The sequence below is a fragment of the Moschus berezovskii genome, chromosome 5, assembly GCF_049115385.1.
Source record: "Moschus berezovskii isolate FMDL1 chromosome 5, NW_MosBer_1.0, whole genome shotgun sequence".
In the NCBI taxonomy this organism is placed as follows: Eukaryota; Metazoa; Chordata; class Mammalia; order Artiodactyla; family Moschidae; genus Moschus; species Moschus berezovskii.
Window position 1 is genome coordinate 8018021 of NC_142464.1, and position 27802 is coordinate 8045822.

General features: G+C 39.7%; 1 protein-coding gene across 1 annotated transcript in view; it reads left to right on the forward strand.

Moving 5' to 3' along the window:
• The window catches only part of LOC129561604 (H/ACA ribonucleoprotein complex non-core subunit NAF1), a 57437-nt gene that overhangs the window by 3899 nt on the left and 25736 nt on the right, over nucleotides 1-27802 (forward strand). The window contains exon 3 of the mRNA XM_055434338.2: nucleotides 23685-23778. Within this exon, the coding sequence (XP_055290313.1) occupies nucleotides 23685-23778 (94 nt within the window). The remainder of the gene's footprint in view (nucleotides 1-23684; nucleotides 23779-27802) is intronic.

Consider the following 27802-nt stretch of genomic DNA (forward strand, 5'->3'; position numbering starts at 1 on the left):
TTGAAGACCACTCTCAACTTTTACTGGTCATACTTTTGCCATGCCTTGGCTTTCTTAAGTGAAAGAAAGGATTGATTCTGAGTAATTTCTCAAGTTGCTTCTAATGCTAACATTAATAATGTGCTAGGCATCTAGTTTAGCTTGCTGCCTTTCACTCTTATCTTCCCTAAAGATTGTAAGATGTACAATTCTTTTTTTGGGAAGAGTTCCAAAACTCAGAGAAACTTTAGTTCAGTAGCAGTTGAAACTATTTTTTTAATCAATTGCATTTGGAGAAATAGAAAGTAAAATTAGATCAGTTGGACTTTTGAGGATTTCTGCTTACTGGAAGCTTTTGGAGTGTTTTCATTATTACAGTTGGAGAAAACTTGTTTATTGTGGATTGATATTTATTGGCATTTGAATGCGTGGTTATTTCCTCTTAGACTGTATGCTGTTTCTAGGAGGTTAATGATAGTCTTGTTGAAGCCTTATGGTATAAGAGGAGAGTCTTCTCAGAATTTCACAGTATGGGCTGTATTGCCATATGTTTTTTTTTCAACTCCCACGTGTACTTTTAGTTATTGTTAATATTTTTAAGAAATTTAATTTTCCCTAATTATAGTTATGAAACGCTTAAGCCAGTGAAGTAGTAAAACAAGATTAGAGTGAAATTTTTAAAGCCTAGAGACATTCAAGAAACTCTTTATGACCATACTAGATCGATTATTTCCTTTTTCTCTACTCGTAATAAGGAATTTTCTATCTCAGTTATGCCTTGTGTATTGAGAACCCTGGAATTTGTGTGAAAATTCATCAGTGATTTTATGTTTTCATACTGCAGACCTTAATCTCAGTGGTTTTTTTACACAGAGGCTCTCCCAACTTATGATTATTTTCTGAAGTTATTGGCAGATTTGTTTGGTCTTATCCCTGTATTTTAATCACTTTTCTACTTAAATCTCTCTTAGAATATAAGAATCAACAAATAAAAGATCATAGTACTTTGGTGTGTACATGTGTTTCGTTTTCTTATTTATCCTACTAGATCTGAAATTCTTCCCTTGGGAATTCCTTGAAATTTAATGCAAAATCTTAGTCAATTTATTTAGGTATTTTTCTCGATAGAGTGCCCGTATTTTCATCAGAAAGTCAAAAAGAGTCTGTATCCACATTTTTGAGGACTGGGTCATAGCTGATCTTCGTGGCTCATGTAGTGCCCAGTAGAGTGCTTTTCAGATATCAGGCTGTCAGTCAAGAGTCATATGTGACTTGTGGAATGGGTGAGTGAGTGGGCATCTGACATTCACTCACGTTTAAACTATTACAACACACCTGCCATGTGCCAGGTGCTGGAAACGAGACCCATCTGGTATCTGCCCTAAATACACCTGCTGGAGAGGCAGACAGTAAATGACGGAGAGAAGTGCTGGAAGTGCTGTTGAATTGTGTGAATGTATGCTTAGGTCATATCAAAATTCATTTTTTGCTGGGAAAATATGTTAGTTTTTAAAACTTGAAATACTGAGAGGGTCTCTTCTGTTTTGTGCTAGTTCTGAAGGATCTTTGGGAAGGATGGAAGGGGCAATTGTAGTCTTTTTTTTTTTTTTTTTGGATTCTTAACTAGCTCCTCACACTATTTTATATTCTTAGGATTAGAAAGCAAATGTACTAGAAGTTCCTACTCCTACATATGGTACTGGAGATATGTAGAGGAATGAGGTCCCTGGTCTGCCATAAATCTTTTGGGCTCTAGAAGAGTATATGAGGACTCCTTCGGGACTTGCACTCTCAAGTTCAAAGGAAGAGAATGACTTGGCCCTGAATCTCAAGAATGGTGTGGTTACAAGTACTCATTGTCTTTAGGATCTGCTCTTCGTTGTTCAGGAGATGTTTCTGCATGTGGCCAGTGGCTTGGCCTCTGATACTCCTGAATGAATGTCGTGGATAGAACTTGGATTGGTTTACTGGGGGCCTGGTTCATCTGTCTGAACAAATAATTGAAGCTAGTGAGATGGGTATTCTGATTGCCTGGACATGAGTTGCATGGTCACTTCTGTACTCTCGTGTGGAGAGTGTGTAGGAAAGTGTAAATGATAGCATATGGGCGAGTGTGAGGGTGGGAGTGTGTGTGATGAGTGACAGAAGGGAGTGCGAAAGTGTGTGAATTTTGAAGAGTATGGGTAGTATCAACCCCATACAAACCACAAGGGATGAGTTCATGGGAAGGGGAGGCTTAGAACATGGCAGCTGTTGTTTAGTCAGTAATAATTTTATCTTCTGTGGAGGGGAAGAGGGAAATACATGGAAGCAGTTAATCACATATGACATAGATTGGACTCTTGGAGCTGCAACAGAGACCAGATTACATCAGGAGAAGGGGGGTTTACTGTAAACTTACTTGGCTAGGAAAGCCATTGGGAACCAAGGTAGCTATTGAGGATGGCTGTGCTGTTTCTTTTATGTGCTTATTGGCATTCTCAGCTCTGAGTGTCATTTTACTTTCTGACTCACTTCTGTTTGCCTGTAGATTCAATCATTTTACCTCTAGCTTGCACTTGGATTTCTTGTTCCTGATTCTGTAGAACATTTGATATGTGCTACTTTCACCTTCTCCATGAACTGGCTATTCATGCCATATTCTTTGCTGACTTTTGAGACAGCTATTACTTAGCTTTGAATTTGTCTTTTTTCAGATGACAGTTCATGCTTCCTGGGAAACGTTCCCTCCTTTGTTACATAAAGTAGCTCTGCTGCTGCTGCTAAGTCGCTTCAGCTGTGTCCGACTCTGTGCAATCCCACAGATGGCAGCCCACCAGGCTCCCCCATCTTTGGGATTCTCCAGGCAAGAACTCTGCAGTGGGTTGCCATTTCCTTCTCCAATGCATGAAAGTGAAAAGTAGCTCTAGCTGGTATTGAATGTGCCTTTGTTCAGGTCTAACGGTGTGTATCTTTTCAGGCAGCAGGGCTGTGCAGTGGAACTGTTTGCTGTGTGTAGTCTACTAATTTTCTAATGAAATTTTGAGGAACACCAGTGAAATATCCTGTGTTGTCTTTGCAAAAAGGTGTACATAAATTCAAATAGGTCAAATATTTAGTACCAGTTTCTGAGTTTGTGATACATCTATGAGATCTTTAGAACAAAGACCAGCTTTACTGGTTTTATGGCCTAACTCTTCATAAAGGTTCTCATGTTCTGAACTGTTGCCTATTGTTGAGGCATTTGTTGTTGTTCAGATGCTAAGTTACGTCCCACTCTTTGTGACCCCTATGGATTGTAGCACGCTAGGCCTCCTTATCCTTCTCTATTTCCCAGAGTTTGCTCAAATTCATGTCCACTGAGTTGGTGATGCTACCTAACCATCTCATCCTCTTGCCTGCTTCTCCTCCTGCCCTCAGTCTTTCCCAGCATCAGGGTCTTTTTCAGTGAGTCAGCTCTTCTCATCAGGTAGCCAAAGTATTGGAGCTTCAGCTTCAGCATCAGTCCTTCCAACGTAGGGTTTATTTTCTTTAGGATTCACTGTTTTCATCTCCTTGGAGTCTTAAGAGACTTTGAAGAGTCTTCTCCAGCACCACAATTCGAAAGCATCAAATAATTCATCGCCACTCAGTCTTCCTTATGGTCTAGCTCTCACATCCATACATGACTACTGGAAAAACCATAGCTTTGACTACATGGATCTTTGTCTGTGAAGTGATGTGGAGGCTTCTCATAGCTTTTCTTCCAAGGAACAAGCATCTCTTAATTTCATGGCTGCACTCACCACTTGCAGTGATTTTGGAGCCCCGCAAAATAAAATTTGTCATTGTTTCCAGTTTTTCCCTATTTGCCATGAAGTGAGGGGATCAGATGCCATGATCTTTGTTTTTTGAATACTGAGATTTAAGCCAGCTTTTTCACTCTCCTTTTTCGTTCATCAAGAGGCTCTTTAGTTCCTCTTTGCTTTCTGCCATTAAAGTGGTATCATCTGCATATCTGAGGTTGTTAATATTTCTCCAGGCAATCTTGGTTCTAGCTTGTGATTCATCCAGCCCGACATTTCACATAATGTAAGTAGGGTGACACCATACAGCCTTGACATACTACTTTCCCAATTTTGAACCAGTCTGTTGTTCCATGTTCGGTTCTAACTGTTGCTTCTTGATCTACATACAGGTTTCTCGGGAGACAAGTAAGTTGGTCTGGTATTCCTATTTCTTTTAAGAATTTTCCATTTTGTTGTGATCCACACAGTCCAAGGCTTTAGCATAGTCAGTGAAGCAGAAATAGATTTTTTTCTGATATTCCCTTGCTTTTTCCATGATCCAAGGAATGTTGGCAATTTGGTCTTTGATTCCTCTGCCTTTTCTAAATCCAGGTTGTACATCTGAAAGTTCTCAAGTACTGTTGAAGCCTAGCTTGAAGGATTTTGAGCATTAACTTGCTAGCATGTGAAATGGGCACAATCGCATGGTACTTTGAATGTTCTTTGGCATTGCCTTTCTTTGAAATTGAAATGGAAACTGACCATTTCCAGTCCTGGGGTCACTGCTGAGTTTTCCAAATTTGCTGACATACTGAGTGCAGCACTTTAACAGCATCATCTTTTAGGATTTTAAATAGCTCAATTGGGATTCCATAACCTCCACTAGCTTTGTAGTCATGCTTCCTCAGGTCCACTTGACTTCACACTCCAAGTGTCTTTCTCTAGGTGATTGACCACACCATCGTGGTTATCCAGGTCATTAAGACCTTTTTGTATAGTTCTTCTATGTATTCTTGCCACCTCTTCTTAATATCTTCTGCTTCTCTTAGGTCTGTACTGTTTCTTTTCTTTACTGTGCCCATGTGTGCATGAAATGTTCTCTTTTTATCTTCAGATTTCTTGAAGAGATCACTAGTCTTTCCCATTCTGTTGTTCTTCTCTTTCTTTTCATTGTTCATTTAAGAAGCTACCTTGTTTCTCCTTAACTGTGCTCTGGAGTTCTGCATTCAGTGGGATATATCTTTCCTCATCTCACATCTCTTCTTTTCTCAGCTATTTGTAAGTCCTCCTCAGACCACCATTTTGCCTTTTTGCATTTCTTTATCTTGAGGATGAGTTTGGTTACCACCTCCTATACAATATTATGAACTTAGTTTGTCCATCCTTCTCCAAGCACTCTGTCTACCAGGTCTAATCCCTTGAGTCTATTTGTCACCTCCACTGTATAATCATATGGGATTTGATGATTTAGGTCATACCTGAATGGTCTAGTGGTTTTCCCTACTTTCTTCAATTATCCCTGAATTTTGCAATAAAGAAGTCATGATTTAAGCCACACTGAGCTCCAGATCTTGTTTTGCTGACTGTATAGAGCTTCTCCATCTTCAGCTGTGACGAGTGTAATCAGTCTCATTTCAGTATTGACCATGTAGTGATATCCATGTGTAGAGTCGTCTTTTGTGTTGTTGGAAGTGAGTATTTGCTATGACCAGTGTGTTCTCTTGGCAGAACTCTGTTAGCTTTTGTTTAGGCATGCTGAGCTTAATTTTTACCTCTTTAGTTTGTTCCTTAAGCAGGAATGTTGCCTTCCTGGATCGTAACTTTTTAAATTTTTTCTATTGTTGGATCGTTAGATCCTGATGATGTGCCTACTAACTGTTACAGATCTATATTTTTAAGTATGTGGGAACTAAAGTAAAGTGACCTCAAGACTGTCCTTTTAGAGTTAAACAGAGTTGCAGTGGTCCTTTGGGATGACAAGATGTTGTTATAACCTGATTAAGAGGAGAAAAGAGGGATTGGTCAGCCATAGACACATTGGAAAGCAGAGTAGTCATAATCATCTCTTTACTTAGTGTAGGAATGCAGCATAGGACTTAAAGTTAACCAGGGGAATCATTCTTTTAAAACATAAACACTTGAAAGCAGAGAAGGTTTGCATATAATCTATACAATAAATGTAAAACAGCACACATATTACAGTTTTGGAAGTACATTTAAACCACATAGGATTTATGAAGTGTTTCAGTGAATTGGAAAATTAGATTCTTTTTGAAGAATTTTCTCTCAGTTCTCAGTTGCGAATGTCCTCTTCTTTCAAATAAATTAGATGTGATGAAGATTTAGAGTCCTAAGGACATTTATGGGATTGTGACATTTCTAAGTCAGAAGTTAATTGTATAAATTAGTGCCTGTTGTTGTCTCTTATGAAAACCTGAAGTTACATAATATTAAAAATTATGATTGCAGTGTTTCGGAGAAGGCAATGGCAAGCCACTCCAGTACTCTTGCCTAGAAAATCCCATGGACGGAGGAGCCTGATAGGCTGCAGTCCATGTGGTCACTAAGAGTCAGGCACAACTGAGTGACTTCACTTTTCACTTTCACACATTGGAGAAGGAAATGGCAACCCACTCTAGTGTTCTTGCCTGGAGAATCCCATGGATGGGTGAACCTGGTGGGCTGCCATCTATGGGCTCGCACAGAGTCAGACATGACTGAAGTGACTTAGCAGCAGCAGCAGCAGCAGTGTTTGGGGATGCAATTATGATTGCATGGGGATAAAACATGAATAATACTGCAGTAGAGATAATGTATATTTATGTGTGTAATATAGCATGACCAAGGAAAACATTAAGTACTTGTAGGTTCAGTTCAGTTCAGTTCAGTCGCTTAGTCGTGTCCGACTCTTTGCAACCCCATGAACCACAGAACGCCAGGCCTCCCTGTCCATCACCAACTCCCGGAGTTCACTCAAACTCATGTCCATCGAGTCGGTCATGCCATCCAGCCGTCTCATTTTCTGTCGTCCCCGTCTCCTCCTACCCCCAATCCCTCCCAGCATCAGACTCTTTTCCAGTGAGTCAACTCGTCGCATGAGGTGGCCAAGTATTGGAGCTTCAGCTTTAGCATCAGTCCTTCCAATGAACACCCAGGATTGATCTCCTTTAGAATGGACTGGTTGGATCTCCTTGCAGTCCAAGGGACTCTCAAGAGTCTTCTCCAGCACCACAGTTCAAAAGCATCAATTCTTCGGCGATCAGCTTTCTTCACAGTCCAACTCTCACATCCGTATATGACCACAGGAAAAACCATAGCCTTGACTAGACGGACCTTGGTTGGCAAAGTAATGTCTCTGCTTTTTAATATGCTATCTAGGCTGGTCATAACTTTCCTTCCAAGGAGTAAGCGTCTTTTAATTTCATGGCTGCAGTCAGCATCTGCAGTGATTTTGGAGCCCCAAAAAATAAAGTCTGACACTGTTTCCACTGTTTTTCCATCTATTTCCCATGAAGTGATGGGACCAGATGCCATGATCTTCGTTTTCTGAATGTTGAGCTTCAAGCCAACCTTTTCACTCTCTCTTTCACTTTCATCAAGAGGCCTGTTCACTTTCTGCCATAAGGGTGGTGTCATCTGCATATCTGAGGTTATTGATATTTCTCCCGGCAATCTTGATTCCAGCCTGTGCTTCTTTCAGCCCAGCGTTTCTCATGATGTACTCTGCATGTAAGTTAAATAAGCAGGGTGACAATATACAACCTTGACGTACTCCTTTTCCTATTTGGAACCAGTTTGTTGTTCCATGTCCAGTTCTAACTGTTGTTTCCTGACCTGCATACAGGTTGTTGTTCCATGTCCAGTTCTAACTGTTGTTTCCTGACCTGCAGTTCTGGGATTCCCATCTCTTTCAGAATTTTCCACAGCTTGTTGTGATCCACACAATCACAGGCTTTGACATAGTCAATGAAGCAGAAATAGATGTTTTTCTGGAACTCTCTTGCTTTCTCCTTGATCCAGCAGATGTTGGCAATTTGATCTTTGGTGTCTCTGCCTTTTCTAAAACCTACTTGAACATCTGGAAGTTCATGATTCACATATTGCTGAAGCCTAGCTTGGAGAATTTTGAGCATGACAAACTCTTGGTAAATTTACTTTCATAATTTAAAGACTGCCTATATTATACTATATACAGAATATACAGTAGGCAATATAATTATGCAGTATAATTAGGTTGGCACTTTGTGTAGTTGTAGTTAGGGTAAGTATAGTTTTTCTGATTATGACAGTGAAGACCCAAATCATGAAACTTCCTAATGTGAGGATCTGGAAATACCTAGGCAACCTGAAGTGAACAGAAGTTACAGTGGATTATTTCAGTTTTTTTTACTTCTCACAGTCTTGAAATTGTATTGCACCTTGTTCTACTCTTAATATCATTGATTGACTGTGGTGTTTTCAGGGCCTAACTTGATTTATAAGTTTTGTCCTAAATGTGTAGTAGACCTTATTTAGCGTCAGCTTTTGTTGAATCTGGTATATGTGGAATTATATCATGCCTTAGACTATTGATGACACTTTTTAATATTATTCTCAAAATGCCTGATATTTAAATGGCTTATATCATTGAAAGGAGGTAGGTTTTCAGTAATACTTGGTGCTCACATTTTTTTAAAATATTAAAATTTTGTACTTCATTGCATATTTATTTCAGTAAGCTTCTATGAAGCACAAATGACCCTAGATAAATACTGATTTATTCAGTAGAGTATCCATATGTGTCTTCTGTATATACATGTGTATGATCATTATTAGAGAAAAGCATTTTATTAGGTTCCCTGACTCCTGTAGATTTAATGAGTGAGTTGTGGCTGTTTTAATAAAGACGAGTGTCTGTAAAGAAGACTCCAGCTGGAGAGTGAGGATGCACAATTGGCTGAAAGCAGAGTAACACCAGAGAGCTGACCACTGAATGACTTGTAAATGGTTCAGATACCGGAAGTGGAAGGGCTGAGGGGGAGGGGAGTTAACTTGCATTGTAGTGGTCTGGAAGGCATCATGGCTTGACCTTAGATTGAAAGGTGGGTAGGATCTCCATGGAAAGGGACAGGTGAAGAGAACAGGAACTTTCCCAGGAAGGACCAAGTCTGTTGCAGGAGTGTTATGTTTCCAGTGTCAGTTAGGGGATGTTTCTTTTTCATTTATCTTCCCTGCAGTTAAAATGTTGTCAATTCTAAAATGGACACTTTTTAACCCTTGAACACTTCTGAAAAGTTGGTACTAATAATTATTGGCAGTGATTAGCTTTACAGTTACTTGGTAGTGCTTTTATTTTTGTGGTACATGAAGTCAATGTCTTAGATTCTGTGATGTATGGATTCCTCAGTTGACATAAAAGGTAATGTTTAGGGCTATAGTCATCATTGAAAGCTTTTTCTTACGGAGATGGATTATGGTTTTAATCATGTCAGTCAGCTTTTGAAAGTATTCTTTTGAACTTTGTTTTTGTGATAGAAATTTTAGAGAAAAATGGGATGAGAACATTGTATTTTATTAAAAAAGGAAAATATAAAGACACTTCAAAGAAGTACATTCATTTATTAGGTGAAAATATTCGATGGGCTAGTATGAATCTTAGTGTCATGTATGATAGAATTGATGAGGACAAATTAATGACTGTTGGTGATAGCTTAAAAAATAGCTGAACTCTATGGTTGTAAACTAATTTCCCTGGAGAAGTTGGTGAATTTGACTAAATGTTTTCTGTGGTCATAGTTGACAGTGTACAGACCTAATCCATTCTTTTTTCCAACATGTTTTACCAACTATAAGAAAAAAAAGTTTCCGATCACATCTCTCAGTACTCCAGGGATGGAATCCTGCTTTTCAACCGTATTAGTGAAGGCTCCCCTGATAGTATCAGGGGATTGGCTGCTACATGCATGTCCTCTGTTCCTGGGTAACATGAGAAAGTGGTGGGATGGCTTTATTCCATTTTCCTCGGTTTTTAAAGTTCTCCCCAAACTGGCATCAAATGGGTTAGTTGTGTCACGCGTGTGTATGTTCCTCGGTTCTTTGTCTCGTCACAACAAAAATTTGAGGTGACGGACATTAAAGTACCCTCAGTGTGTCACAGCTCTCGGGTCTTGGACAAACTGTGTTATAGCTCTCAGGTCTTGAATGGACCATGTTATAGCTCTTAGACAAATCAGTGTTACAGCTCTATTTTATTTAGAAGATAGCAGGAAAATCCATCTTTGAGGCGTGAGGGCACGTCCATCCCAAGACGCGAAGAGAAGAGCGGCCCAGCGCGCGGGAGAGAGAGAGAGCTAGCTTTGGCTCCTCTTTTTATATGCTTCCCCCCCACCCCCCACCCCGCCCGGGTCCTGCCCTATGTAAATTGGGCCAGCCAGGAGTGTTGTTTGTTTTACCTGTGGTTCTCACTCTGGTCCTCTGACCTTCCTTTGTTCTATTTTCACGGGCGTTTCCCTTTCTTGTCTTTTGGCCACAGCCATTTTGGACTCCTTTTCCCTATTCTACCTACCTAACAGTTGCCATTTGGAATGTTTGATTTCTTTCTCACTATTTGCTGCCCTTTTTCTGTGTTTGTGAGTGAAAACTTAAATCAAAGTTCTTTAGATAATTTTACCTGAAAAGAGCATGAATTACTGATCCCCCCCACCCTGCCCCCGTGATAAGCCTTCCTAGGGAAGTCAGGGCCATTGTAAGATATTGTTTTTTCAGAGGGCCATTTCTGACCGATTAGCTCCTTCCATTTTTGTGATGAAAGTCTTAGACACCATTTTTTGACTGGCGTATCTACAGTTTAATTTTTAGTAGGATAAATTTTAATGTTAAATGCTACATATTTGAATATTTTGTTTAACTAAGCAACCGTGTAGGCCATACAGATTTCCAAGAATCAGAATATAATCATATTCTCATGACAGACAGTTGTTGATCTTTCACGGCTACTAGAGATGTGGTTAGGACCTTGCATTTCTTTAATGCCATAGCTGAAGATCATAACATCTGTTCTTCAGAATCAGAGTAACTTTGTTCAAGTCTGTTATGTAATTTCTATATTAATGTTCTTTTTGATTGCATGCTGTTAAATGTTTTAAAAAATTGTACTATTAGTCACTTGTATGAATTGTTGAGAACTATTTTTTTGCTTAGTTTCTCACTACTTATAGACAGATAAAACTGATAACCCAAAAATGACTTTACTGATGCAGTGAGTGAGGAAGAGCAGATTCAGAACTGGCATCAGATGGAGTCTAGTCAGCTCTGTTTTTCAGTTCCTGCGGAGGCCTTTTTCACAGCAGTGGAATTTGATCATTTGAACTTCCCTGATGATTTGGTTTTTGAGTAATGAGCATAATTTGTACTGGTGGAAGATGGTTCTGTCATCTAATTTAAGCTTTCCTAGGCATCACCGACTCTGTGGACATGAGTTTGAGTGAACTCCTGGAGTTGGTGATGGACAGGGAGGCCTGGCGTGCCGTGATTCATGGGGTCGCGGAGAGTCGGACACGACTGAGTGACTGAACTGAACTGAACTGAACTGAACACTATTGTAAGAAACCCTGTGTTGCCCTTTAATAAAGCCTTTGACTTGGATGTGTAGATGTGCCAGAAGTAGAGGATTGTATTTCATTAGTATGTCAACTTTCAGTGTTTTGCTGAATGCTATGACTATTTTTGATGACTTAGTGGTAGAGAATCTGCCTGCCAATGCAGGAGATGTGGGTTCAGTTCCTGGGTCAGGAAAATCCCCCGGAGTGGGACATGGCAACCCACTCCAGCATTCTTGCCTGGAAAATCACGTGGACAGTGGAAACTGGTGGGTTATAGTCCATGCGGTCACAAAGAATTGGACAAAACTTAGCAGCTAAGCACACATGAAAGCATAGGTATTTATATTTAGCTGCAGATAGTATCGGAGAAGGCAATGGCACCCCACTCCAATACTCTTGCCTGGAAAATCCCATGGACAGAGGAGCCTGTGGGTTACAGTCCATGGGGTTGCTGGGACTCAGATATGACTGAGCAACTTCACTTTCACTTTCATGCATTGGAGAAGGAAATGGCAACCCACTCCAGTGTTCTTGCCTGGAGAATCCCAGGGACAGGGGAGCCTGATGGAGTCTGTGGGGTCATACAGAGTCGCACACGACTGAAGCAACTTAGCAGCAGCAGCAGCAGATAGTATATATCCAGAACAAGTTGTTAGTTTCCTTTTAATTTTGGAAAATAACAAATAACAATAATGACAAAGATTTATCGCACACCTTCATCTCCCAGGTATTCAGGTTAACGTCAAGATCTAATATGGTGCATACTCTTACGATGTGGTCCTAAAATTATACTTGTATTAATGGCTAAAAATAGATTGGCCCGCTTATACTTGGGTATATATTTAGTAATGGAGAGCTCTTTGGATGTATGAGTGTGTAAAGCAGTGCTGTCCAGCCAGTCCTCATGCAGTGATGGACATGTCCTGTTATATTAACCCTGTCTTCATACCACAGCAACAGAACACTTGTGGCTAGTGCTACTGAAGACTGCATTGTAAATTTTATTTTGATTAATTAAATTTAAATAATCAAATTAGTTAGTGTCTTGTATTAGATAAGCAGAGTAGGAGTCTTTCCTACTCCCTCATTAATCTTTCTGTGAGGGTCATAGGTAAACCAGGCTCATGCTTTAATCTTCCTAACTAGCTGTAAATAGCCTTCTTGCCTTTTGTTTTCATGACACTTGGTTTTGTTTATATGATGAAGGGCCCGGATTTCCCTCATCATGTCTGCCTTCAGCCTTTTGGTTTGTTGTTGTTATGTGTCTTATCTCTGAGTCTCTATATACTCTGCACTGGTGAGGTACTAGTGCCTAGTGCCCTTTACTGTGTGTTTTGGTCCCTTTCTTTTGTTCTTTGTCACTGGAGTGTGCTTCTCCTCGTCTCTATCACATATACACATCCTTTCTCCACTTGTGGAAAACAAAGTTTTGTTTTTTATTTGAAGAAGGTTATGAGACATTACTTTGCCAACCAAGGTCCGTCTAGTCAAGGCTATGGTTTTTCCTGTGGTCATGTATGGATGTGAGAGTTGGACTGTGAAGAAAGCTGATCGCCGAAGAATTAATGCTTTTGAACTGTGGTGTTGGAGAAGACTCTTGAGAGTCCCTTGGACTGCAAGGAGATCCAACCAGTCCATCCTGCTGCTGCTGCTGCTGCTAGGTCGCTTCAGTCGTGTCCGACTCTATGCGACCCCATAGACGGCAGCCCACCAGGCTCCGCCATCCCTGGGATTCTCCAGGCAAGAACATTGGAGTGGGTTGCCAAAGGAGATCAATACTGGGTGTTCATTGGAGGGACTGATGTTGAAGCTGAAACTACAATACTTTGGCCACCTCATGCGACGAGTTGACTCACTGGAAAAGACTCTGATGCTAAGAGAGATTGGGGGCGGGAGGAGAAGGGGACGACGGAGAATGAGATGGCTGAATGGCATCACCAGCTCGATGGACATGAGTTTGAGTGAACTCCGGGAGTTGGTGATGGACAGGGAGGCCTGGCGTGCTGTGATTCATGGGGTCACAGAGAGTTGGACACGACTGAGCTACTGAACTGAACTGAACTGATGAGACTGAGCAGATTTATTCATTGTCTTACCAGGGCAACTGCTATATTACTAGGGGGCCAGGTGTTACTCTCCTGGCTACAGTAATACTTGCTGCTGCAAACCTGAGGTATCTGTGTGTCAGTTCTGTGCAGTAAAGCTTAATTGGAAGTCACCCTATTTTTTACTTTCTTTTTGAGAATGCTGGGTTGAGATCCTTTTCATTCCTTGAGGATTCTCTTTTGAATTTTAAGAATTGTAGTTTCATTATCTGATTTCTGCTTTGACTGAAAAACTCCAATTTAAATTTTTTGTTTGTTTGTTTTTAGCTTGGATTGATGACCTAAGTAAATTCATTTAATAAATATATACTAAATACCTACTTTGTGATAGTCATTGTTCCTACCATAGCAAGAAGCAAGGCAGACCTGGTCCTAGTTTTTGTTGGATTTGTTGTCTAGTTTGAGACATAGACTTTAAGCAGGTAAAAGAATAGTATGTTAGACATTATTATATTCACAAGAAAGCAAAACCACAGGATAATTTGATAAAGAGTGACTAGGCGTGGTGGTGGTACAGTTCTTTAGCTTAATGGTTAGGGAAGTTAAGATAACTTGAGACATATACATATCGAGACAGGATCTTATATTGATAGTCTGACATTGCAGTCCAAGAAACTTTCCCTTTGAACCTTCTAAAATTATGCCTTCAAACCAGTCAAAAATCTTCATGGAAAGTACATCCCTTGGATGAATTCTTGAGGGAGTTTGGGAGATTTTTGCACCCTTTATCTTTTATCCCTTGTTTCCTAGCATGCTTGTTTGAAAAGGACAAATATCTCTTTGCTCCATTGATTCAGTTTCCAGAACGTCTGCCATTTCCAAAGCAAATATACTGGATGGCTTAACTAGACTTTCAAAAGAAAATTCCAAAACAGGCTGTTAACCTGGAATTGTAATAGGCCGATCCATTTATCTCTTAAGTTATATGTAGTATACATACCTTTTGTGTTTTGCAGAGCATTTGTGATAGAGACTTCCTGCATATCACTTTTATAGGTAGGGTCTTTAACCATCAAGAAGCAGTTGACTGCCTTCATTTGCCTTCTGTAGGAATCACAGAAAACTCCACATTCCCACGTTTCAGAGTCCTGGGGTCAGTGAGCAGGAATTAGAAGTATGATGTCTGTATTTTACATTTTGTTCTATGTGAGATCAGAAATCCTCCCCATTAGTAGGGAAAACTTGCTGTTTTATTAATACATAGGTTGGAAATGGAGTAGTAGCAGTTCAGGGAGCTTGCCATCCTATATTTTGAACACAGGTGCGAGGCCCCATCTCACTGAAGATAGTCTGGCTTTTTTACCTTCCCTTATCTCTCATGCTGGCTGTCTAACAGACCTCCTTGGAGCAGGATTGCAGGACTCCATCAGACCCTGTATAGTTTGACATGCTCAACTCAGAGTGATTTATGTGATAATAATCTCAAAAGATGATGAAAAGGCATTTGGTAAAGTTTAACAGTCATCATGTCTCACTTAAAAAAGAGACACAAAAATATTAATATATGGATGCTTTTCTTAACCTTATTAAAAAAAAAATCCCAATCAAAATGCATTCTCATGCTTGACATTTGAAATATTCCTGATAGAGATACAAGCCCATGACCATCATACTTGCTTGACATTTGTATTGTAGTCATACTAACCACGGTTATTTGAACAGTGCAAAATACAGTATGCTAATATTGAAAAGTCGGAGAAGGCAATGGCAAACCACTCCAGTACTCTTCTTGCCTGGAAAATCCCATGTATGGAGGAGCCTGGTAGGCTGCAGTCCATGGGATCGCTGTGAGTTGGACATGACTGAGCGACTTCATTTTCACTTTTCACTTTCACACATTGGAGACGGAAATGGCAACCCACTCCAGTGTTCTTGCCTGGAGAATCCCAGGGACAGGGGAGCCTGGTAGGCTGCCGTCTATGGGGTCACACAGAGTCGGACATGACTGAAGTGACTTAGCAGCAGCAACAGCAGCAGCAATATTGAAAAGTCAGAGAACTTATTTTTTTGAAAATATCATAATAGAGTGACTAAACAAGAAAAACACTAGACATGAATTTCAGCATGATATTGTGTTCATGTAATTTTATTTTATTTTTTGATAAGAGTACTTTTATTTATTATTAATTTTTTAATTGAAGGATAATTGTTTTATGGAATTTTGTTTTTTTCTGTCAAGCATCAGCATGAATCACCCATAGTTTTACGTTTATGTCCCCTCCCTCTTGAACCTCCCTCCCATCTCCCTCGCCATCCCACCCCTCTAGGTTGATACAGAGCCCCTGTATGAGTTCCCTGAGACAGAATGCAAAGTCCCATTGGCTGTTTTACATATGCTAATTTACGTTTCGATGTTACTCTCTCTATTCATCATACATATAATTTTAAAAGTGAAACTAAAGTAAGGAAAGGAACAATTTTTCAAACGTGATCTTGTTTATAGAGGTCTTCATAAATGTGATACAAAGTTAAAATCGAAAAAAAGGAAAAGATTGATATATTTGGGAGATAAGGGAGTGGATATTTGCTGTATAGTTGATAATGGGCAAATGTTCTTTAAAACCCAAAATTTTACAAACTGATAAAAAGATAAACCTTTCAGAAGAACTATATGTAAAGTATACAAACAATTCATAAATACATTCAGATAGCTAGGAAACATGTTGTCCTGATTAATGAAGAAATTTAGATTTAAGGCAGGATACTATTATGGACCTATCAGGTGGGCTTTAAAGTTTGCTTCTGAGTGATGACATTGATAATAGGAAAATCTCTTCATCATTCATGGAAGTGTGCATTGATGCAGCCTTTTTGAAAGGAGATTTAGCAGTATTTGTCAAAATTAAAAATGTTTATACCTTTGGATCTTGCAGTTCTACTTAGAAGAATTTATCATGAGAGTTACACAAAGGTATGTATTAAAGAATGTTCATTGTATCATTTTGTGTAATAATGAAAATTAAAGCTGTGCAGATTAATATTATATAGGATGATTGGTATACTAAGTTATAGTCCATCTATATAGTGGAATACCATAAGAGTTTAAATAAAATGGATACTTACTTTTGGTGTAGAAAGATGTGCACGATATAACGCGAAAAGCATAGCTTATATTACAATATGGATACTTTATTTGAATGAGACGTATTAAAGTTAAATGTAAAGTTTGTGTCTGCCTAGTAAACATATTTGAAAGACTGTTAACAGCTCTCTATGGAGAGGAATTGGAACAAGGTTGAACGGAATAGGGTAGGGGAGATTTTTGCTTTCTCTTTATTTGCTTTTTATTTGTTAAATTTATTTGCTGTTCATGTTTTAAATTTTTTGTATTCTTCTGTACTACTGAAGTTTTTATTAAAAAAAAAAAAACAGGAACATGTGTAACTTCTATATTTAAAATTAAAAACGATGAAAACAGTACCAGAGTTTCGGTTTGGATCAAAATATAATTATATTGCACAGGCCTTTATTCCTTCTTATAGAAAATACAAAATAAGGAGCCTTCCATTTTGTAGTCAAAAATAGCATTTATTTATTGAGAATAGCATTGATTTGTGTCTTAGGTGTTACTGGCATGCGATCTGCCCTCCTACCTGGTTCGAGGGTTTCCATAAAAGATCTAACGGCATTTCTGCTTTTCTTCCTTTCCTCTATCTACAAACTCCTGGCTTTATTTAACCAGCAGGCTTTATTACAATCTGAAAGTAATGAAAGATTTTGCTCTATACCTTACTGTAATTTGGTGAAAGAGCGAGCAGTTTTCATCTTTGTTTGGCTGCATTGCTGTTGTTCGGTCACTGAGGCATGTCTGACTCTTTCTGACCCCATGGACTGCTGCAGGCCAGACTTCTCTGTCCTTCACCATCTCCCAGAGTTTGCTCAGACTCATGTCAGTTGAGTTGGTGATGCCATCCAACAATCTCATCCTCTCTCATCCCCTTCTCATGCCTTCAATCTTTTCCAGCATCAGACTCTTTTCTAATGAGTCAGCTCTTCCAATCAGGTGGCCAGAGTATTGGATCTTCAGCATCAGTCCTTCCAGTGAATATTCAGGATTGTTTTCCGTTAGGATTGACTGGTTTGATCCCCTTGCGGTCCAAGAGACTCCCAAGAATCTTCTTCAACACAATTCTAAAGCATCAATTTGTCAGTGCTCAGCCTTCTTCATGGTCCAACTCTCACACCTATACATGACTACTGGAAAAACCATAGCTTTGGGTAGACGGACCTTTGTTGACAGAGTAGTGTCTGTACTTTTTAATATGCTGTCTAGGTTTGTCATAGTTTTTCTCCCAAGAATCAAGTGTCTTTTAATTTCGTGGCAGCAATCACCATAGCAGGGATTTGGGAACCCAAGAAAATAAAGTCTCTTACTGTTTCCATTGTTTCCCCGTCTATTTGCCATGAGGTGTTAGGACCAGATGCCATGATCTTTGTTTTTTGAATGTGGAGTTTTAAGTCAGTCTTTTCACAATTCTCTTTTACTTTCATCAGGAGGCTCTATAGTTCTTCTTCATTTTCTGCCATAAGGGTGGTGTCATCTGCATATCTATGGTTACTGATATTTCTCCCATCAATCTTGATTCCAGCTTGTGCTTCATCCAGTGTGGCATTTCGCTTGATGTACTCTGCATATTAGTTAAATAAGCAGGGTGACAACATACAGCCTTGACGTACTTCTTTCCCAATTTGGAATCAGTCTGTTGTTCCATGTTCGGTTCTAACTGTTGCTTCTTGACCTGTATACATGTTTCTCAAGAGGTACGTAAGGTGGTCTTGTATTCCCATCTCTTTAAAAATTTTCCACAGTTTGTTGTGATCCACACAGTCAAAGACTTTAGCATAGTCAATAAAGCAGAGGTAGATGTTTTTCTGGAATTCTCTTGCTTTTTCTATGATCCAGTGGATTTTAGCAGTTGATCTCTGGTTCCTGTCCCTTTTCTAAATCCAGCTTGAACATCTGGAAGTTCTCAGTGCATGTACTGTTGTTGCCTAGCTTGGAAAATTTTGAGCATTACTTTGCCAGCATGTGAAATGAGTGAAATTGTGCAGTAGTTTGAGGATTCTTTGGCATTACCTTTCTTTGGGATTGGAATGAAAACTTAACCTTTTCCAGTCCTGTGACCACTGCTGAGTTTTTCAAATTTGCTGGCATATTGAGTGCAGCACTTTTACAGCATCATCTTTTAGGATTTGAAATAGCTCAACTGGAATTCCATCACCTCCACTAGATTTGTTTGTAGTGATGCTTCCTGAGGCCCACTTGACTTCGCACTCCTGTCTGGTTCTAGGTGAGTGTTCACACCATCATGGTTATCTTGGTCATGAAGTTCTTTTTTATAGAGTTCTTCTGCGTATTCTTGCCACCTCTTCTTAATATCTTCTGCTTCTGTTAGGTCCATACCATTTCTGTCCTTTATTGTGCTCATCTTCACATGAAATGTTCCCTTGGTATCTCGAATTTTCTTGAAGAGATCTCTAGTCTTTCCCATTCTGTTGTTTTCCTCTCTTTCTTTGCATTGATAACTGAGGAAGGCTTTCTTATCTCTCCTTGCTATTGTTTGGAACTCTGCATTCATATGAATATATCTTTCCTTTTCTCCTCTGCCTTTTGCTTCTCTTCTTTTCTCAACTATTTGTAAGGCCTCCTAAGACAACCATTTTGTCTTTTTGCATTTCTTCTTCTTGGAGATGGTTTTGATCACTATCTCCTGTACATTGTTATGAGCCTGCATCCATAGTTCTTCAGGCACTCTATCAGATCTAATCCCTTTAATGTATTTGTTACTTCCACTGTATAATTAGAAGGGATTTGATTATGTCATACCTGAATGGCTTAGTGGTTTTCCCTACTTTCTTCAATTTAAGTCTGAATTTTGCAATAAGGAGTTCATGATCTGAGCCACAGTCAGCTTCTGGTCTTGTTTTTGCTGACTGTATAGAGCTTCTCCATGTTTGGCTACAAAGAATATAATCTGTTTGATTTCTGTACTGACCATCTGGTGAAGTCTGTGTGTAGCATCGTCTCTTGTGTTGTTGGAAGAGGTTGTTTGCTATGACCAGTACATTCTCTTGGCAAAACTGTTAGCCTTTGTCCTGCTTCATACTCTCAAGGCCAAACTTGCCTGTTAATCCAGGTGTCTCTTGACTTCCTATTTTTGCATTCCAGTCACCTATGATGAAAAAGACATCTTTTTTTGGTGCTTGTTCTAGAAGGTCTTGAAGGTCATCAAAAAACTGTTCAACATCAAGTTCTTTATCATAAGTGGTTGGCACATAAGCTTGGATTGTTGTGTTGTTGAATGGTTTGCCTTGAAAACAGAAACTATTCTGTCGTTTTTGAGATTGCACCCAAGTACTGCATTTTGGACTCTCTCTTTGACTATGAGGGCAACTCCATTTCTTCTAAGGGATTATAGCCCACAGTAGTAGATGTAATGGTCATCTGAATTAAATTTGCCCATTCCCATCCATTTTAATTCACTGATTCTTAAAATGTTGATGTTCACTTTTGCCATCTTCTGTTTGACCACTTCCAATTTACCTTGATTTAAGATCAATCCTGGGTGTTCATTGGAAGGACAGATGCTAAAGCTGAAACTCCAATACTTTGGCCACCTCATGCGACGAGTTGATTCACTGGAAAAGACTCTGATGCTGGGAAAGGTTGGGGGCGGGAGGAGAAGGGGACGACGGAGAATGAGATGGCTGGATGGCATCACCGACTCTGTGGACATGAGTTTGAGTGAACTCCGGGAGTTGGTGATGGACAGGGAGGCCTGGCGTGCTGTGGTTCATGGGGTCGCAGAGAGTCGAACACAACTGAGCGACTGAACTGAACTGTACTGAGGCATATTGTTCTTTATAGCATTTGACTTTACTTTGACCACCAGACACATCCACAGCTGGGCATCCTTTCCACTTTGATCATCCTCCCATTCCTTCTGGAGCTCTTTCTTTGCACTTCTTCAGTGGCATATTGGCACCAACCGACCTGGGGAGTTCATCTTTCAGTGTTGTATCTTTTTGATTTTTCAGTCTGTTCATGGGTCTCTCAAGGGAAGAATGTTGAAGTGGTTTGCCATTGCCTTCTCCAGTGGACCACGTTTTGTCAGAACTCTTTACCATGACCTGTCTGTCTGATGGCTGTACATGGCATGGCTCATAGTTATCATTGTGTTAGACAGGCTGAGGTCCACGTGGTCTGTTTGGTTAGTTTTATGTGATTGTGATTTTCATTTGTCTGCTCTCTCATGGATAAGGATTAGAGGCTTGTGGAAGCTTCCAGATGGGGGGAACTTGCTGTGTGGCAAACTGGGTCTTGCTCTGATGGGAGGGGCCATGCTTTGTAAATCTTTAATCCAGTTATCTACAGATTAGTGGGGCTGAGTCCCTCCCTGTATGGTAGGGATAATGGCAGTAATGGTGACCTCCCTCAAAAGGGCCTGTGTCCGCATGCCTGGACTCCCAGGACTGTTGTATTCCGTGCCCTTGGCCCTGTGGCAGGCCACTGTCAACCCTGCATCTGCTGGAGACTCCTGGGCACTCTCAGGCAAGTCTGGGTCAGTCTCTTGGGGTCACTGTGCCTTTCTCCTGGGTCCTGGTGTGCACAAGCTTTGTTTGAGCTTTTCAAGAGTTTGTTTCCCCTGCCCTGTGGTAGTTCTATAACTGAATCCCACTGGCCTTCAAAGTCAAATTCCCTGTGGGTTCTCTGTCCTTTTGCCAGATCCCAAGTTTGGGTAATCTGTTGTGGGACCTAGAACTTTTTGCAACAGGGCAAGAACTCTTTGGAACAGTGTGAGAACTCCTTAGTATAATTGGCCTCTAGTTTGTGGGTTGTCTGCTCAGAGACTGTATGCTGGGGCTAATGACAACCTCCTTCAGGAGGACTTAATGCACACACTGGACCTCCCAGGTCTGCTGCAGCCAGAGCTGCTGCATTAGAAAATGCGAATCAGCACTCGTAAGAGGTGCCATTCCCAGAGCCCAGGTGAGACCGGTGTCAGCCCCCAGTATTATACAGTTCTCTAGTTGCATATTTAACTGGGTGTGGGTTTCTGCTTAGCTTGGAACTTCTTAAACAAGATTGTTCTGTCACATTTACCAGTTTGTTCTTCCCTGGGTTAGAAGATCCCCTGGAGAAGGAAATGGCAACCCACTCCAGTACTCTTGCCTGGAAAATTCCATGGACTGAGGAGCCTGATGGGCTACAGTCCATGGGGTCGCAAAGAGTCAGACACGACTGAGCGACTTAACTTCACTTTCACTGTCTAATAACTGAACTCCCTTCTCTATTGAGCACTTTCAAACCAGGTCTTACCTAAAAAAGGCTTCCATATTTAATATGATAAAATGACAAGTAGTTGTCCTTTCCCTGGAAGTACTCAGGGAGATTCTGATGTGTAAGATATAGTCCTTTCCTTCGATACAAGCAGAATAACCATGCAGAGGTCGGTCTTCAGCACTGAGTTGGTTGAGGTCCTCAGTGTGGTCTTCATTACTAGCCCTTGACCAGAAAGCAGAATCCCAGAAGAAAGTTATGCGTCAGTTCTGTTGGGGTAATTTTTGTTAAGAACCTCTACTGGAGGTCCTGTAGAGGAAAATTAGTATCTGAGATATCAGTTCAGTTCAGTTCAGTCGCTCAGTCGTGTCCGACTCTCTGCGACCCCGTGAATTACAGCACGCCAGGCCTCCCTGTCCATCACCAATTCCCAGAGTACACTCAAACTCATGTCCACAGAGTCGGTGATGCCATCCAGCCATCTCATTCTCCGTCGTCCCCTTCTCCTCCCGCCCCCAACCTTTCCCAGCATCAGAGTCTTTTCCAGTGAGTCAACTCGTCGCATGAGGTGGCCAAAGTATTGCAGTTTCAACTTTAGCATCAGTCCCTCCAATGAACATCCAGGATTGATCTCCTTTAGAATGGACTGGTTGGATCTCCTTGTAGTATAAGGGACTCTCAAGAGTCTTCTCCAGCACCACAGTTCAAAAGCATCGATTCTTCTGCAATCAGCTTTCTTCACAGTCCAACTCTCACATCCATACATGACCACGGGAAAAACCATTGCCTTGACTAGACGGACCTTGGTTGGCAAAGTAATGTCTCTGCTTTTTAATATACTATCAAGGTTGGTCATAACTTTCCTTCCAAGGAGCAAGCGTCTTTTAATTTCCTGGCTGCAATCAGCATCTGCAGTGATTTTGGAGCCCAAAAAAATAAAGTCTGACACTGTTTCCACTGTTTTTCCATCTATTTCCCATGAAGTGATGGGACCAGATGCCATGATCTTTGTTTTCTGAATGTTGAGCTTCAAACCAACCTTTTCACTCTCCTCTTTCACTTTCATTAAGAGGCTTTTGAGTTCATGCTCATCTAAAATGCTCTGTATGATTTAGGTTTTCCTGTCTTTTTTAACAGTTCTCCAAAAGTCATCTTTTCTCTCCCAGACTTAACCCTCATATACCATTAATAGGATCTTTGCACTTTCCTTATTCCTTTCTTAGGGAAAAACTTTTCTTGGGAGAGTCAGTTGTGATCATTTGACAAAGGTTAACAGAAAGCTCTATTTATTTAATTTAAAGCCTAAGGTCTGCTTTCTTAGATTTTTCTTCAACATCTTCTCCACTTTAATATCTGGTTTCTGTAGCAACTGACAAATTTTTAGCACCTGGGTCAGAAAGTAAAGAAATTTGGTTTTAACCTAGACAGGGAAGAAGATAATCAGGCAACAGCTTCATAGCTTCTTGAGCTGAAACTTACTACATTGTTTCCAGAAATTATGTATTTTGTCTTGAAGAAACCAGAAATCTTCCTTTCACACAGCCTCAGAAAAGTTAGCTGTTCCTCTGTTAAACTGTTTAATCATAGTCAAATTAATTAACTAACCACATTAAGACAGATCAGAGAACTCTCCTGTAGAGAAATCGGAGCCAATAGAATTAATTCTCTTCAAGTGGAATGTCTCTGGGAGTTATATTATCTCTTTTAGGGTGGTCTCTTGTTCAAGTCGATTGGAAAAATCTAGAGTGGTATTTAGGTCTGTGTTATGGATTAGGTTATAGATATTAGATCTTTTGAATCACTTAGGTGGGGAGATGTCGAAGTGGGGGAAATGCTCAGACACTAGAAAGGATGACATCCAAGAGATGATAAATACTTAATGTTACCTCTCAGAAACAGATATAGCACAGTACATGGAAACTGTCCTTTTTAAAAAAAAAAAAAAATTAAGTCCTTGAAGCTGGAGGAAGATTACTGCTTTTTTATATTACAGGAACTACCTTCTGTTGAAGAACTCACTATTGTTCTGCCTGAAGATATTGAATTAAAGCCTCTTGGGATGGTTTCAAGTATTATTGAACAATTAGGTATGTATATATTTTTATTAATAAAAACTATAATTTATATCCAAGAATTAACTAATAATCAAAGACTTATGGTTAGGGAATTTTCTCCAAAATATGTTATAATACTTCATTTTATAGCTGTTAGGTTTGAACAGATAAATTCAGTTTTTACTTATATAAGTAGTACATAAATACAATGTCTTTTTAAAAATTTAAAGTGTGCTTTTACTGATATGGAAATTTCTCCAAAATATATTTGAATGATACATGTGTTTTCTATTGCTGTTAAGTTACTACAGATTTAAAACAACACATTTATTACTTTACAGTACTGTAGGCCAGAAGTGTGATGGGTCCCACTGACCAAAATCAAGGGGTCCTTCAGGTCCAAGTTGCTCTCTGGAGGCTCTGAGGGAGAATGCATTTCTTGACATTTTCCAGCATCTGGAGATCACTCACATTCCTTTGCTCATGGCCCCCTCCCTTCATTTTTAAAGTCCATAATGTAGCTTCTCTCTGATCATCTCTATCGTCACATCCCCCTCTGATGGATCACCACAGACTGGGAAGATTCTCTGCTTCTGAGGACTCCTTAGATTGGGTCTACTCACTGTTAACCGAGGTAATTTTGCACTGCAAGGTGCTTAGCCTTATTCACATCAGCAAAGTCTCTCTTTTTAATACAAAATAACATTCACAGGTTCAGGGATTTGGGTGTGTGGATATCTTTTTTTGTGGGTAGAGAGCTGTTACTCTGCCTACTGCCTTTGATTTTATCTTACAAACAAGTAAATTAGAAAGTTCTATAATTTAACACTGACATTAATGTCATGAAATATGAACCCATTGGAGTATATGGGAACTAAATTTTACAGATTTCTTTTAGCCCCAAATATAATGTCAGTATAGGATAGACTTTGAAATTAATGTTGCTACTATTAACTCTAGTAAGTGACACCAAAAAATAGGACTGAAAGTTGACAAAGTCATAGGATTTTTGAACTGAGAAAAAGGCCTAAATGGTCCACCAGTCCTTAGTTTATGACTTAAGGGACATAGAAGAGTTTGAGTCACTTGCTCCTGTGATCTGTTGTATAATCAATCAGTGGTAGAAATGAACATTTATCTTTTGGTCTTTTCTTTTTTTTTAACACCAAAAACATTTTCTGCAGGGGTACAGCCTGTTAACAGTGTTTAGTACTTTCAGGTAAGCAGGGGAGGGACTCAGCCATTCATATGCCTGTGTCCAATCTCCCCCAAACCCCACTCCCGTCCAGGCTGCCACATAACATTGAGCAGAGTTTCCTGTGCTCTACAGTAGACCTTTGCTCCCTATCCATTTTAAGCATAGCAGTAGGTACATGACTTCCCAAAGGCCCTATCCCTTCTCCCTAGGCAATCAAAGGTTCATTTTCTAAGTCTGTAAGTCTCTGTTTTATAAGTGAGTTTATTTGTATCATTTCTTTTTTTTTTTTTTAATTGGAGGCTAGTTACTTTACAATATTATATTGGTTGGTTTTGCCCTACATTGACATGAATCTGCCCTGGGTGTACATGTGTTCCCCTTCTTGAACTGCCCTCCTACCTCCCTCCTCCCCATATCCTCCTTCTGGGTCATCCCGTGCACCAGCCCCGAGCATCCTGTATCATGCGTTGAACCTGGACTGGTGATACGTTTCATATATGATAATATACATGTTTCAATGCCATTCTCCCAAATCATTCCATCCTCACCCTCTCCCACAGAGTCCCAAAGACTGTTCTATACACCTGTGTCTCTTTTGCTGTTTCGTATATAGGGTTAAGGTTACCATCTTTCTAAATTCCACTGTATTGGTGTTTTGCTTTCTGGCTTACTTCACTCTGTATAATAGGCTCCAATTTCATCCACCTCATTAGAACTGATTGAAATGTATTCTTTTTCATGGCTGAATAATACTCCATTGTGTATATGTACCAAAGCTTTCTTATCCATTCATCTGCAGATGGACATCTAGGTTGCTTCCATGTCCTCACTATTATAAACAGTGCTGCAATGAACATTGGAGTACATGTGTTTCTTTCAATTCTGGTTTCCTCGGTGTGTATGCCCAGTAATGCGATTGCTGGATCATATGGCAGTTCTATTTCCAGTTTTTTGAGGAATCTCCACACTGTTCTCCACAGTGGCTGTACTGCTTTGCATTCCCACCAACAGTGTAAGAGGGTTCCCTTTTCTCCACACCATCTCCAGCATTTATTGCATGTAGACTTTTGGATAGCAGCCATTCTGACTGGTGTGAAATGGTATCTCATTGTGGTTTTGATTTGCATTTCTCTGATTATGAGGAATGTTGAGCAATTTTTCATGTGTTTGTTAGCCATCTTTATGTCTTCTTTGGAGAAATGTCTATTTAGTTCTTTGGCCCATTTTTTGATTGGGTCGTGTATTTTTCTGGAATTGAGCTGCAGGAGTTGCTTGTATATTTTGGAGATTAATTCTTTGTCAGTTGTTTCATTTGCTGCTATTTTCTCCCATTCTGCAGGATGTCTTTTCACCTTACTTACAGTTTCCTTTGCTGTGCAGAAACTTTTAATTTTAATTAGGTCCCAGTTGTTTATTTTTGCTTTTATTTCCAATATTCTGGGAGGTGGGTCATGGAGGATCTTGCTGTGATTTATGACGGAGAGTGTTTTGCCTATGTTCTCCTCTAGCAGTTTTATAGTTTCCGGTCTTATATTTAGATCTTTAATCCATTTTGAGTTTACTTTTGTGTATGGTGTTAGGAAGTGTTCTAGTTTCATTCTTTTACAAGTGGCTGACCAGTTTTCCCAGCACCACTTGTTAAAGAGACTGTCTTTTCTCCATTTTATATTCTTGCCTCCTTTGTCAGAGATAAGGTGTCCGTAGGTGCGTGAATTTCTCTCTGGGCTTTCTATTTTGTTCCATTGATCTATATTTCTGTCTTTATGCCTGTACCATACTGTCTTGATGACTGTGGCTTTGTAGTAGAGCCTGAAGTCCAGCAGGTTGATTCCCCCAGTTCCATTCTTCTTCCTCAAGATTACTTTGGCTATTCGAGGTTTTTTGTATTTCCATACAAATTGTGAGATTATTTGTTGTAGTTCTGTGAAAAATATCGTTGGTAGCTTGATAGGGATTGCATTGAATGTATAAATTACTTTGGGTAGTATACTCATTTTCACAATATTTATTCTTCCAATCTATGAACACAGTATATTTCTCCATCTATCAGTGTCCTCTTTGATTACTTTCACCAGTGTTTTATAGTTTTCCACGTACAGGTCTTTTGTTTCTTTAGGTAGATATATTCCTAAGTATTTAATTCTTTTCGTTGCAACAGTGAATGGAATAGTTTCCTTAATTTCTCTTTCTATTTTCTCATTATTAATGTACAGGAACGCAAGGGATTTCTGTGTGTTGATTTTATATCCTGCAACTTTACTGTATTCATTGATTAACTCTAGGAGTTTTCTGGTAGAGTCTTTAGGGTTTTCTGTGTAGAGGATCATGTCATCAGCGAACAGTGAAAGTTTTACTTCTTCTTTTGTAATTTGGATTCCTTTTATTTCTTTTTCTACTCTGTTTGCTGTGGCCAAAACTTCCAGAACTGTGATGAATAGTAGTGGTGAGAGTGGGCACCCTTGTCTTGTTCCTGACTTTAGGGGAAATCCTTTCAGTTTTTCACCATTGAGGATAATGTTTGCTGAGGGTTTGTCATATTTAGCTTTTATTATGTTGAGGTATGTCCCTTCTATTCCCACTTTCTGGAGGGTTTTTATCATAAATGGATGTTGAATTTTGTCAAAGGCTTTCTCTGCATCTATTGAGATAATCATATGATTTTTATTTTTCAGTTTGTTAATGTGGTGTATTACGTTGATTGATTTGCGGATATTGAAGAATCCTTGCATTCCCGGGGTAAAGCCCACTTGGTCATCATGTGTGATCTTTTTAATGTGTTGTTGGATTCTGATTGCTAGAATTTTGTTAAGGATTTTTGCATCTATGTTCATTAGTGATATTGGCCTGTAGTTTTCTTTT